This window comes from Charadrius vociferus, unplaced genomic scaffold (genome assembly GCF_000708025.1).
Source record: "Charadrius vociferus isolate BGI_N301 unplaced genomic scaffold, ASM70802v2 scaffold409, whole genome shotgun sequence".
In the NCBI taxonomy this organism is placed as follows: domain Eukaryota; kingdom Metazoa; phylum Chordata; class Aves; order Charadriiformes; family Charadriidae; genus Charadrius; species Charadrius vociferus.
In genome coordinates this window covers 700,406-714,463 of record NW_009650082.1, presented here as the reverse complement: position 1 = coordinate 714,463, position 14,058 = coordinate 700,406, and the positions used below count along the sequence as shown (strand labels likewise).

At 55.8% G+C, this 14,058-nt stretch overlaps 1 protein-coding gene across 1 annotated transcript in view; it reads left to right on the top strand.

Annotated features, from left to right (window-relative positions):
* The window catches only part of SNTA1 (syntrophin, alpha 1), a 10,468-nt gene extending 9,812 nt beyond the window's left edge, over positions 1 to 656 (top strand). Inside the window, exons 3-4 of the mRNA XM_009892111.1 lie at positions 66 to 253; positions 564 to 656. Of these exons, the coding sequence (XP_009890413.1) occupies positions 66 to 253; positions 564 to 656 (281 nt within the window). The remainder of the gene's footprint in view (positions 1 to 65; positions 254 to 563) is intronic.
* Positions 657 to 14,058: the final 13,402 nt, after the last annotated feature.

Here is a 14,058-nt window from a genome sequence, read left to right as displayed (position 1 = left end):
CGGGAGCGGGGGGGTCCGGGGGGTGGGGGGAGCATCCTCCCTCTCACCTCTCTCCCCGTCCCCAGCCTGCACGTGGAAGGGGCAGGATTGCACCCTCTCCATCCACATCGACAAGGGCTTCACCATCTCCACCACCGAGCCCGGGCTCAGCAAGACCATCCTGCTCCAGCAGCCCTTCGAGAAGCTGCAGATGTCCTCCGACGATGGCACCAAGATGCTCTATCTGGATTTCGGTGGCCCGGAGGGAGAGATTGTGAGTTGGCTTTACCCTCAACCGACCCCCACCCACGCTCCCAGCGGCCCCGGTGGGAGAAGGGGAGCAGAGCACCCACCCCGCGCGTGGCACCCATCCTGCCTGGCACGTGGGTGTGAGGCACGGTTCATCCACCCACCGCTGGCCGCACGCAGCCCCCGGCCATGCTCAACCCTTCCCAGGGCCCCAGTAAGGCTCTGGTGGGGTTTGGGGTCTGGGTGGTCACTGCCCTTCCGACCGCAAGCAGAAAGCTGACTGCTGCGGGCACAGCCCTCCCCGTTGCAAACATCCCTCCGCTCCTTTTTTACAGCAATTGGACCTTCACTCCTGCCCCAAAACCATCGTCTTCATCATCCACTCCTTCCTCTCGGCCAAGGTGACCCGGCTGGGGCTGCTGGCGTGAAGAAGGAGCGGAGCGCGGGGCAGAGCAGCCCCAGCCCCCGGCCGATCTATGCACCTCCCTCCAGGCCAACCCCAGCCCCACGCCATCCCGAGGAGACCGGGGCCCCCACGGGGTCACGCCACCCCCGCCAAGGAAAAGCACCCTCCGCTGGGAAAAACAACTCCTGGGGCGTTCGGGGGCAGCGGTGGGGTGAAATCCCTTCTTGGATGGCATCACCGGGACTTCTGCAGTCCCTTCTTCCCCTCCTTCCTCCCGCTCCGATGCTTGGCGGTGGCGGGAGAAGCCCGGTTGGAGCCCGGGCTGCGAGCGGCCGCACGGTCGTCACCCCAGTGCCTTGTGAGATGATATTTTCTGTACGAAGAACCCGTTTGTATCGATGTTTTATATTTATATCGCCCAGTTAAAAATGCTGACGCGGCAGCCCCCCCCCCGAGAGTCCCCAGGTCCCACAACTCAAGGACGTGTGTCTGTCCCCAAGACAGACGACCCGAGTGCTGGAGACCGAAGCCAGCTCCGTAAGTGTTTGAGAGACGGGAACTGCAGATCAGCTTTATTTGCCAAAATTTTTCCATATTGTACCGAATGATAGGAACCACTTTTCTTTGTCGGAGTTGGACAGTCTGTTTTGTTTTGCGAACTCCGGGGTCACTTTCTGTCTCGGTTTAGGGGGGAAGGTTGTTAGGTGGCTGTTGGGAAACAACTTCTTTAATGAACCAAAAGATTCTGCATGAAAATGCCTTTTTTGGGGGGGGGGGAGGGGTGTCAAATAAACATTGCAGATGACAACCAGTAGGAGCCAAGGTCTGTCTCCTGGTTTCGCTGGGAGAAGTAGAAAAGCTCTTCAGGGGTGATACCTGGGCTGTGCCTCGGGGTGTTTCCTGCGGGGGGAAGGAAGGGTTTTGCTGTGGGATGTTGCTGTGAGCCGGCGGTGTTGCTCTGGGAGTGCTGGGGACCCTGGAGGGGGAGTGGGGGGGTGTCAGATGGGGACAAAAAGTCTTCTAAGGCACCTGTCACTGCGCTGGGCGCAGCAGAGAGGGACACGCTGATGCCCACACCAGCTTTCCCAATTCCAGGTGGGTTTGAATACCCCACGCTTCGTGCTGCGGGGTGCTCAGCGGAGGGCAGGCATCGTTTCCAAGCGCAGAGGAGTCGGGTGTTTTTTTTTTTCTTTTTTCTTTTTCTTCCCTGTTTCTCCAGTAAAAAGAGCCACCAGGCTTGGAACGTTGTTCCCTTCATGTGCCACCCTTGCTGGTGAAGTCGGGCACGAAGCCGGGTATGGTTATGGTGTCTGTGGGCTCCCGGCGAGCCGGTATTTACCGAGCGCTTCCCCGTGGTGCAGCCTGTCCTCGCAGCTTCCCAGCACCGAGGCTGCGTGCGGACACTGGTCCTCGAGGCATCTCTGGCGAGGGCCATCAGCCACCCAGCGGTCCCCCGTCTCCGCGGGGACGGTGCCACGCTGGTGCTGGGAGCCACTGGTGTGGTTTAATGAGAAGTTTTATTCACCGGTGTGTTTCTACCGGGCTGTGGGATGTGCCAAGCTCAGCGCCCCGTGGCAGCGGCAGAGCTCTCGGCACAGTGTCCGCACCCGCGCGGGGACACCGGGATGGGAAAGGGCCACATTCGCATCACTCTGCAGTGCCAAATTCAGGGTTAGCCTTCTCCTTTTGTCCTGGCCCTGTAGGTGGGGGAGCCCAGAGTCTCCCAGGGAATTCCCTGGGGAGAAGGCTAACGCTCAGGCTGCGGGCTGAATAATAGCAGCTGATGAGCAGGGAAATAATAATCATTTTTAATGGTAAGTCACGCGTCCTGTTGCGCTGTACGGAGCCGTCCCCGGTGCGGGGCTGATCAGAGCGGTGGGGTGCGTCGGTGTTCCCTTCGGAGCCTTGTCCGAGAGAGGGAATCCCACTCTCCCCGAATCGGTGGTGGGTGAAGCGCTGCTCCTGGGGCGCTTGTTAAGCGGAGGTGGCACTTGTAGGCGCCACTGGGAAATTAATGATTGGCCTAACGAAGATGAGCCGGTCCCTGGCAGACGAGGGTGGGTGCAGTTATTGGGGCTCAGGGGGAGGGGGGGCTCCCCTGTGAAGGTGTGCGTCCTGGGGGAGGCGTTTGCGGGGAGGATGTGGTCTGCCATGTGCAGAACTGCTCCCAGGCCGGGGGAGCGTGATGCTGCTGCAGCGGTTGGGGTGCGGGGGGAGAAGGATGCCATAAACTGCAAAAAAAAAGTGGAAGGAAAGCAGTAAAAACGCAAAGCAACAAGGGCAGTGGGGTGCACGTAGGGGGGAAAGCACAGGAACAGCTTATTTGGCATAAAGAAATCGTTCTTATGGGGTACATAAGCACTCGTCTGCTCTGCTCTTTGCGGGACAGGGTGCTGGAGAGGAGGGGGCTCGGGGAGGTCCAGCCCGTTCCGCCCCGCGCAGAGCCCCGTGGCTGGCAGCGGTAATCTCTGATGATGAACAAGCCCCTACTTTTTATTGCACATAACTGTCAGATTTCCGGGAGACCTTGCAAAATGGGTTTGCAAAAGAAAAAAAAACAACCAAACAACAAAGCCCAAGGAAAAAAAAAAAACGCCCACCCCACGTTACTAACTGTTAAATCAATACAACAAGTAATTTAGAAACAGATGGTGTATTTTTCTATGATCAAAAGCATGTCTGCACAAAGAAACACATTATTACTGCAATTTACCTTCCTCTTCCTGCCCTACAGCCATTACTCTTTGGGGTTCATTCCAATAAAAGAGGGAATCACTCCCAATCCAGAGCAGATTTCCTATTAATCTTATAGACCGCAAACTGCCTTGACTTTACCAGTGCCGCTCCGGCAGCCCATCCCTCTCTGTGCCGGGGCTACGAAAGAAACGGCTCAATTCAGAGATGGACATTTCTTTTCTTTAAATTCTTTGCGTTTGATATTGGTGATGGGGTGGGGATCCCCCCCGCCCATGTGTTTTATGGTGGTTTCTTGGCCACTTCACCCTTCTGGCACTGTCCTCTGCTTAATGGGACCTTTTCCCCGATGATGCTCTTGCCAAGCGGCCTGTGGATAACACAACTGCCTCTTATTTCTCTGAGCGATGTAGCACCTTGTGACGTAAACCACCCAGAAACAGGATAGAAACTGCCTCCCCAAGAGGAGCCCGTGGCAGCTGGAGATCTCTCCGTAAGTCCAGCAGCACCTTTGATTCCCGGGAAGATGCCCGGAGAGGTGGCATGAGCATCCCGGGGACAGTGGTTATTTTCCAGGCTGGTTCTGAAGGATCAAGGCTAGCACTCATCAGAAACGCCAAAGTCTTGGGGGGAAAAACATTGCAATTATTTCCTAAAACTCCCACTTTTCCTAAAATTCCCAATTCTCATTGAATCCTTCAGGCATCCAGAATCAGCACTGAATTTCTCTGCCCGGGGAAGGTTTTGGGGTTGGCAGCAGGGACCGGATCCCGGTGCAGGACGGCATCTGTATGGAGCGACGAGCGCTCCTGCTTGGGACCCCACCATGCTGTTCCCTGGGGAGGAATAACAGCTCATCGGGGTTTTATTCTTTCAGGCACTTTTATGGCAGGACTAATATTTTGGAAAACGGCTTTAAAATAAATATGATGAACTCAGCTTATAGAACCGGCACGATGGTAATGGGCGCAGGTAAAAAGCAGATTTCCTCAGCTGAATCACTTCGGGGGAACTGTAGTTTTATTTGGCCACCGTGACTGACAGAGCTCAGGGAAAGGGGATTGTAAAGGTGCTGCGAGTATGAGGGAAATGGATGGTAAATGGGAAAGGGAAGAAAAAAAATAAAAAAAGCCTGATTTTGCTGTGTCTGTGGAGCTCCTGGGGTGCTGTGTGCCGGGGTGGGGGGGATGGAAATGGGGGCGCAGAGCCGTTGGCAGCCAAACCGCTTCGATGCCGGCCCGAGCCACGCGCGGAGAGAAGGGAGTGTTGGCAGTGGGGGTGGCGGCAGCCCGGCTCTCCTGCCATCCCCTGCCCTTTGGGAGCAAATCCGCCCGGGACACGGCGAGGTGAGCTCTCCCTTTCCTCCGCGGGGAACCCCGGCGCCGTCAGCATCCCCGGCAGCGACGTCACAAGCGGGAAGTTTCCCCAGAAATGGCTTTTCTGGATCACGAGACCTGGAAAACAGCCCCGAATGGAGGGGCTGGAGAGGGAAGAGAGAGAGATGCTGCGGGAAGAGTGATTAGGTTGTCCCCAGGTGTTTGCTCACCCATGGCAGAACACTGTTGCCCTCCCGATACCGCTTGTACTTTCCATTAGTCGGCTCTGACCTTTTAGTGCCGTAATCAAACAAGACAACCTAACACTTAAATCTGAGCATTTAGCGCTGACATTTACAATTGGTTCTCGAGTTAGAGAGACCGAATGAAAATTTCCTAGCAGACAGCGTGCTGCGGGGAACGGGAATCAAATAATTCATTTGCCGAATAACGGACGTGCCGCCCTCCTTCAGCTGTCTGCCCGGGCCCGCATCGCGTCCGGTGGTATTTGTACTGGAGCGCTTGTCATTAAAAAGTCAATATTCATCTGGAGTTAGTGTGGCACGCCGGTGCCAGCGATCCCGCAGACGTCTTCTCTTCGGGGCGGAGGGAAACTGTATTTGGCATTTGATTAATGTAAACAGGAGTGAGCTTACCCAGGCGGGAGCCCTGTGGGAGCGGGGAAGCTACGTTAAATGTTAAGGATCCGAGGCAGTAATGAGGATGTTTTCTCTCATTCAGCCTCGGCTGTATCCTTGCCCGAAAAATGAGCATTCGGTGCATCCCTTGCTGTGGGTTGGCAGCCCCACGCCTGCCCCGCGGTGGCTGCTTGGCTGTGCTGTCCCCGTGCAGGTCCCTGGGCAGGGATGGGCTCGTCCAGCCCCATCCCCAGGGAAACTGGGCCCTGAGGGTTTAGCAGGGTTTGCCTGGTGAGGATATAGGGCCGGTGGGATGTCGGGGTGTGCTGAGAGCCACAACACCCCTGGGAGCCCCCAGGTCCTGCACCCATCCCACCGTGGCTCCCCTGGCTCATCCTCCCGCAGCGGTGGCTGCCTCTTCTCCTCCCGTGCGATAACTTCCCACCTGAGCCACAGAATCCCAGAATCCCAGACTGGTGGGGTTGGAAGGGCCCTCTGGAGCTCCCCCAGTCCACCCCCCGCCAGAGCAGGGGCACCTCCAGCAGTGGCACAGGACGGCGTCCAGGCGGGTTTGGGATGGCTCCAGAGGGGGAGACTCCCCCACCTCTCTGGGCAGCCTCTGCCACTGCTCTGCCGCCCTCACAGCAGAGAAGGCCCTCCTCAGGTGGAGATGGAACTGCCTATGGTCACGTTTGTGCCCGTTCCCTCTTGTCCTGTCACTGGGCACCGCTGGAAACAGACTGTTCCCATCCCCCTGGTGCCCTCCCTTGAAGTATGTGTAAGTATTGATAAGATCCCCCCTCAGTCTTCTTTTCTCCTGACCAAAAAGACCCAAGTCCTTCAGCCACTTAATTAAGTTAAAGCTGTTAAAAAAATGTCCAGATAAGGTTTCCCACACTGCTGCTCCTGACTTCCAGTGTTCCTCTTGCCTCCTCCAAACAGCAGCAAAAGCAGATGGGCTGTGAACTGGGGCAGCCCGGCTCACCCTCCACCCTGCCCGGGAGCATCCTTGTCCCATAAATAGGTTTAAACAGTCCAAAATACTCTACCCCACATGGCTGAGTCATGGCCCCTCTCTGCCTTTGCTAATACAACGTTTGAAGAAATTAATATATCTGTTTAAATGACAGAAAACAGAAGACGAGATGCCCAAAACCACTTCTTATTGCCACGTTTTCCCAGCGTTGCTCCATGTGCTGCATTTCTGAAGTACCGATGTTCTGCTGTCCTGGGACATCCCGTTAGGGTTTTTGCGTGAGAACCGGGATCAGCATCTGTGTCTGCAAACAGCATTTCCCAAAGTAGCTGGACATGGCAGTATTAAGCTCAGAGGACTGAGAGCACTGTCTGCACGAGGGTCCCGCAGTGGTGAGCTCTGCTGGGGCATTGCTTGGTGGTGGCGGTGGGAGGAAAGGTCAGGCGAGGTGCGACGGTGGGATGGAGAAGATGAAGATGTTCAGGTGCTGTGAAGCACGAGTGGGCCTGGGCACGACGGCTTGCGCAAACACGCTCACACCGGTGGTGGCTGCATCGCTGGTGGCACACGCCCTCACTGCGACAGCCTGCCGGTGTCATAAAGAAACAAGAGAAACACAAGAAAAAAAGCAGTGTTTCTTTTTTAAAAGTCTTATTCATAGGATCATAGAATGGTTTAGGTTGGAAGGGACCTTGAAGATCATCGAGTTCCCACCCCTCTGCCCTGGGCAGGGACACCTCCCCCCAGCCCAGGTTGCTCCAAGCCCCGTCCAACCTGGCCTTGAACACCTCCAGGGATGGGGCCTCAACAACCTCTCTGGGCAACCTGTGCCAGTGCCTCACCACCCTCAAAGTGAAAACCTTCTTCCTAATGTTTAATCTAAACCTGCCCTCTTCCAGTTTATAGCCATTCCCCCTCGTCCTATCACTCCATGCCCCAGTAAAAAGTCCCTCCCCAGCTCTCCTGTAGGCCCTTTAGGTACTGGAAGGCCACAATAAGATCTCCCCGGAGCCTTCTCTTCTCCAGGCTGAACCCCCCCAACTCTCCCAGCCTGTCCTCACAGGAGAGGTGCTCCAGCCCTCGGATCATCCTCGTGGCTCTCCTCTGGACACACTCCAGCAGGTCCATGGCCTTCTTATGTTGGGGACTCCAGAGCTGGAGGCAGTGCTCCAGGTGGGTCTCACCAGAGGGGAGTAGAGGGGCAGAATCACCTCCCTCGACCTGCTGGCCACACTTCTGATGCAGCCCAGGATAATTATTGCTCGCTTTTATCAAATTGCACCTGAAGATTCGCACTTTTAAACGCAGTCAGCTTTCAAATGGGGGTGTCTCTAGAAAACCGCAGGGGCTTCACTGACAGCAGCTGGTCCTGGCGCTGGGACGCGGCGTGGGGGCACCCAAACACCCGGTCCTGCTGCACGGGTGCTGCTGGAAGCTGTGCCCAGCGGGGACGTGTCCCCAACCTGCAGGGACCTCGGCTCTCCACCCCAGTAATTAATATTTTGCCTTGCGCCCGCTGGGCTGCCGCTGTTCCTCCTCCTTTCCTTCTTTATGGAAAATATTTGTGTCCTCCTCGCCGCCCCGGTGCTGTGCCTGCCCGCCGGGGTGCTCGGTCCCCTTCCAGCCCTCACGCGTGTGACATCTCCATGGCGACAGAGTGTGATGTGAAATGGCACAGCTCGCACGAGGAGTGAGTCACGGGTAACGTTCTTCTCCCCTCTGTATCACAGGTAAATCAAATTGTGGTGGGATACGTTTTCACGCGTGACATTCTCAAGGAGACTCCCCCGAAGCGCTGTGGGGCAGCTGACGGTGGAGGTTTTCAGCCACATCCTCAGGTGGAAATCTGCTTCTCTGGGGGCAGAGCTGGTTGGCACAGGCAGGGAGAGGCCGTGCCCAGGTGGGACCTCCTGCTTCAGCCAGAGCTTTTCCTTCATCTCTTTGGGCACCGCTGGGGCGTCCCTTCACCTCTCCGTGCCTCCGTTTCTGGCAGCGCTGGTGTCTCCGCCAGGCTTGGGTGGGGATATAAACACCTTCTAACTGGTTTCCTACCAGCAGATGAGGACATCCTCATTTCTCCATGGGGCTGGGCCCTAATTTCCCTTTCCCAGCTGATGCTCCGCTGCCATCACACACTCTCCAGGAGCTCCACATCCCTTCCCAGGGCCCTCCTGTGTGCTCCAGCCGCAGGCGAAGGGGCTCTGAGCAGCCTTTCCCTCCCCGCTGGCATCACCCCAGGGGGGTCCCAGGTCCTGGCCATCGCAGCAGAAGCTCCTCCAGCAGCATCCTGAACCCTCCGGGGTGAAACACAGCAACACACCCCCATGTTTTCCTCTTCCCCCCATCTTTTTGCTGAAGCTGGGGGCTACAGAGACCCAGGCAGCGATGCAGGAGGAGCTGCGCAGCCTGCGCACACCGGGGTCCCTCGCACGGCTGCTGGCTGAGCATCGCGCAGCGTGAAGGGCTTCGCCGGGGCTCGGGGAAACCATCTAAACCATCTCCCACCTCACTATGATCTTTGAACCCAGTAAGCATCGGTGTCTGCTCAACGCACATTTGTATAAACTGCTAAATCCACTTGGTATCTCACTTCAGCAGTTTCCTTTTAAACCTTTTGCCTTATTGCAGGCGAATCTTCCACTTTTCCATAGTGTTTGCTCTTCTGGGAGTTTCCATGTGGTGTTAGTCTGCTTTGACTAATTTCTACTTTTTTCAGTTTAAAAAAAAATAAGTAACAAAAAAGCCGAGAGCACAAGGAGGGGGAAGCAAAGAGGTCTCACGCAGCACCTCTGGTCCTGAGGAGACGCAGGGAAACGAGCCCACAGGTGACACCTCGATCCTCCTCCTCGCCACAAAAGAAGGAGGCAGCTGGCATGGATGCTGTCGCTAAAAACACTGGGGAAAGATTTGGCAGAAATCCAGGGAAAGCTGGATATTTTCACCCCAGCTCTGCCGCTCATCTGCTTTGGGATCAGGTATGGGCTGGCTCTGTGCCTCAGTTTTCCTTTCAGTAAAATGGGGATACTCCTGCTCCCTCCTGGTGCGCATTGACAGCCAGGGGCAGCAGAAGCAGAGCCCAATCCTGCACCGCTCCTTACCCTGAGGGATGAAATACTTTGGGAAAGTGCCTGTAATGTCTTTGTGTATGCGTGACACCTTTGTAAATGTAAATGTTACAGCACTCACCTGTAAGGGAATGCTGGAGTAAAAAGCTGAATTGATCTCTCCCCCCCCTTTAATATATCCATTTAATTTCTCTCTGTGTGTTCTCAAATAGATTAGGTTTCAAGAGGCTCAGGACCAGAGGACGGCTGAATTGACAACCGGAAGATATAGGTTTGTTCTACAGCAAGAGTATGAATACCACATAAAATTGGACTTGGTTTTATAACACTCATTCAGGAGTCCTGAAGCCAGAAATGGGATATAATGAATAATGTGGTGAGATACAGATGAAACCTTTTCAGAGTTTTTCTGGTTTTGTTATGCTATATATTATCAATGCTGTATGGTAGATTTCCCCCCACCCCAGACCAAAATTCCTTCCAAAAGCAGAAGGTTGTTTCTGAAGGCTTTACTGCACTGGTGACATATCCATATGCAATACAAATGACCTGTTGTTTCAGATGATGATAATGGGAATAAATACCAAATTAAAAAAAAAAAAAATAAAATCAAACCCTGTAGATCAGGAAAAATAGCAGAATTTCCAACACCCAGAAAGCTCCTGCTCTAGCAAAGGGCACGTATCCATGGTAACAGGAGCCCTCACTGTCACGATAATAAAAAAATATATTATTCTAGGAGAGCTCTTAAAAGGGAAATATACATTTTGCTGAGGTGGATGATGAAATATTGGGCAGCAGAGTGAAGAATGTGCCAGAGGAGTCCCGAAAGTGATCCCGGCAGTTCTGCAGCTCGCCGTGGGTCGGGATGGGGGAGGATGCAGACCCGGCAGGAGGATGGGGAAGCATCCCATGGCCATATCCAGGACTCGGCTGCCTCCATCCCCTCCATGTCATGCACATGACTCAGAGACCACTGCGGAGGAGGTCCACCCCAACACGTATACTCGGAGTGATGCAAATCTGGTGGCAAAGGTTGGAAATGACAGGGCAGTGCTGGTGGAGGGTGGTGTGGGGTGTGGGGGAGCCCCGGGGCAGCCCCGCTGGGCTCTGCTGGCAGCAGCCAAAGCCCCGGCTTCGGCAGACATGGAGCATCCTCATGGCATCACAGCCCACCATGTGCTCCTGAGTGTGGGGACAAGTGCCAGCCAACGGGGAGCTGTGGAGCTGCAGCAGGTTTTTGGGAAGGCTTTGAATTTTTGGCAAAGAGAAAATTGTGGGAAACCAGCAGATTGGCTGAAATTTACCCAGGTTGGAATTTTTTGTGAAGAGGTTGAAAACTGGTGCTGGCAAGCCAGCAATTCACCCATGGTAAAAAAAGGACGCATTGAGGTTTGCAGAATACTTTGAAAGAAAAAGAAAAAAAAAAAAAAAAAAAGCTGTATTTTCACCCAGAGGATACCCGTGATTTTGTCCCCAGCCAGAAGCAGGGGGTGAGCAGCTCAGCGGTAAGGTCCAGCCCTCCGCACCCTGCCCGGGGCGGGATGCAGCTCTGGCATCCCCCGCAGAAACCGCGCTACTCCAGGGGCACAGCACCCCGCTGGACCTCTGTGTCCCCTGTGCCGGTGGCCCTGGCACTCCCAAATGAGGGACATCCCTTGGCTTGTGTCCTGGTGGCTGCAGGACCATCCCTAGAGGAGCAGATCCTGCGGCAAAAGGGGAAGGAGAAGGGATGCCCTGGCAGCTGCAGGAGCGCTGGGGACTGCTCAGCGGTTTGGGGCTATTTCATGGTTCCCTCTGGATTTTGGGGTGTTAAATCTGGTGCGTCTTTGGGTTCTGCTGGCAGAACTGAGGTGTGGGGTAAAAACACCGCCTTGGGGCACCCTGGCCTGAACCCTTCCAGCAGGGAAGCTGGCCCAGGAACGGAGAGAAAAAGGGAAAATATTGACCCAAAATTATAGGAGCAAAGAAGAGTGGAGAGAAGGAGTGCCGGGTGGCAGGGGAGCTCGGGGGCTAATTCCCCTTGTCCCACCTGCCGCTGTGCCCCCCTTCGCAGCCCGGCGGGAGCCGCAGGGAGCTCATGGCTTGTGCTGCTTCCCACAAACCTGGAGGGAAACGGCCTCTCTGGACGTGAGCCCCTCTGGTGTGGGTGAAGGCGAGGGGCCGGGGGGCTCGGCGTGTGCTGTGCCTGGGTGGGTGACGGCAGCTGGCTCTAGGGACGCTCCTGTGTTTGGTCCTCCCCATCTTCGATGCACTAACTGGGTCTCTCCTCTCTCTTTTCCAGCATCTCTCCCCAGCCCTGCCCTGCCCAAGCTGGCGTTTTGGCCCAGCAGCACTCCTGCCACGTAAGGGAACTGCTCAGAGGAGCCCGGGAAGGGATAGAGTCAAAATACACATATTTTTGGTGAGTCCCAGTGAAGCTGGGCAGCCAGGGTTCTGGAGGAGGAGGACCCGTAGGGACTCGCAGCTCACAGCCCCCCTCCTCCTTGGCCATCAGCTCCCCGCTGTGGTTATATCCACGACCGCATCCCCACTGGTAGAAACCACTAACACTTTGCGTTTCCCACTGGTCCCACTGGCCGTTAAGGTTTCTGCAGCGTGGTTAGCAATTGCTGGTGGAGATGACCTCACCTTCTGCCTGGGAAAGCCCTGGAAATCCTCCATGGTCTGAGGGGATTGTAAGGCTGTGCCATCCCTGCTGTAACCTGCTGGGACGCCGGCAAAAGCTGAGCTTGCTTTAACTCTTAATTTCTCTCTCCACCTTCTGCACACTGAGTCTGGCGAACCATGAAGTCCCCTTCCACGCTCGCACCCACCCGGGGCAGATGAGCAACGTTAGTCCCAGGAAATCTCTCCTGGCAAAACACTCGGAAATATTTCTGGATCCTCCTGGGTGCCGAGGGAAGGGAGACGGCGTCTCTGGATGCTGATGGTGCTCTGTGGCCCTGGCAGAGCTCCTTCGCCAGGGGCTTTCATAAGAACATAGACTCGGGGCTTGCACGATCTGCAAGCAGGGGGCACTTGAGACCCACGGATAAACTCAGGACTTGGGCACTACATCTTAGCTCCACTGTCCCACAACGCGTCCTCATCCCAAGGATGTTATCTTAGCTCAGGGGAGTGAGAGATGAGAGAATGGTAGTTCCCATAACCTTCACGTCTTGGGGGGAAGCCAGAGCAGCGCAAGTTGCCTTGCGGAGCCCATGGCAATGCCGCATTGCCCAGTGGCAAGTGCGACATCCCCTGTGCTGGTGGGGCTTTGCCAAGCTGTGCTTATGTCCTCACCGAGCCGCTGGGGCCAGGGACCTGGGGAATCCCAGCCCAATAGCCCCATAAACCTGGGCTTGAGCCCCCACCTCCCTATCCTGCAGCCAAATGGGGATTTGCTCCGGGTCCCACCGAGCGTGCGTTTCAGCATCCTCAGTCTCCCCCTTTCCGTCGGGGGGTGGCACTGATCTCCGTGTTATTTTAGCAGGAATCGAGTTCCTTGGCTCCGGGACAGCGTTAATGCCCAGCACAGCCCATCAGAGCTATAAATACCTCACTGCTCCATTAGAGACCAAATCCAAAATCCCATCCAAAGCCACCAGCAAGGGGACAGAGTGCGGCGCTCTCACCAACACATTCCCAGGGCACGGACATTTAGGACACAGCTTTTTCAGGAGTCCCAAAATATCAGTGGCTTTTTTCCTTCCATTAGATCTATAGGCACAGGGTGCAAAAAAAAAAAAAAAAAGTTTGTAAAGGATTCGTGAAACCTGCCTGGAGCAGAAAGGTGGGATCTGGATTCTGGGGGCTGGTGGCAGCGGGAGGACGTGGGGGGCTTGGTCGGTCCCCCTGTCACCCCCCACTGCAGGAACCCCCCATCAGAGCCGGTGGGTCCGGAGGTGGGGTGCTGCCGGGTAAATCCAGGCTCGATCCGGGCAGGTGCAGGAAATGGGGAAAACGGGGAGAAGAGGGCTTGGAGACCTCCCTGCTGCACCGGGGGTCTCACCCGCACCCCAGCCTGGGATGACGCCAATTGCAGAGGGCATTTCTTGGCTCAAAGCCGCCAATTTTGGCTGAACTCTCTCCCCGGGCAGGGGCTGGCGGGGTGCAGGGCTTTCCCAGGGCGCTGCAGGGGGAGCTCGTGCCGTGCGGCAGCGCACCCCGACTCCTCCCGGCGGGGATCGCTCCCCGCTTGGCGGTGGAAATGCTCTTCCAGATGAGTCGAAGTTTCATATCTGGCACACCAGCTGAAGAGAAATCGAGGATGGCGATGCCATCCTCCTAACGACCCCCGCTGCAGCCTGGGACAGCCAGTCCCTGAAAGAAATAGCAGCTGATGGCTGACAAAGGGTGTTTACTCGGGAGTTGGGCTCACAGCTGTACATGTAGATACACCCTCGTGTGCTCACACACACACACACACACACACACGGCTGCCTTCGCGGCCAAGGCTCTCTGCCCCTTCCCCAAGGATGCTCATGCACTCTCTGAGCTGGGAGAGCGGATGCCCCCAGAGCATTAGCCTGGCTGGAGCACTGCTTTATCCTGAAGTAAGTCAGAATGAGCAGCGATTTTTAGGCTCGTGCATCACCATGCATCAATCCCTCTGTTTTTCCTGGTTCCTGTGCCCGTTTCCACCAGCAGCAGTTGACCCTTTGAGCTCCATTTGGCCCTTTGAGCTCCGTTTGGCCCTTTGAGCTCCGTTTGCTGGTGCTTACAAAATGCCCCAGGCCATGGGCCAGCCTTT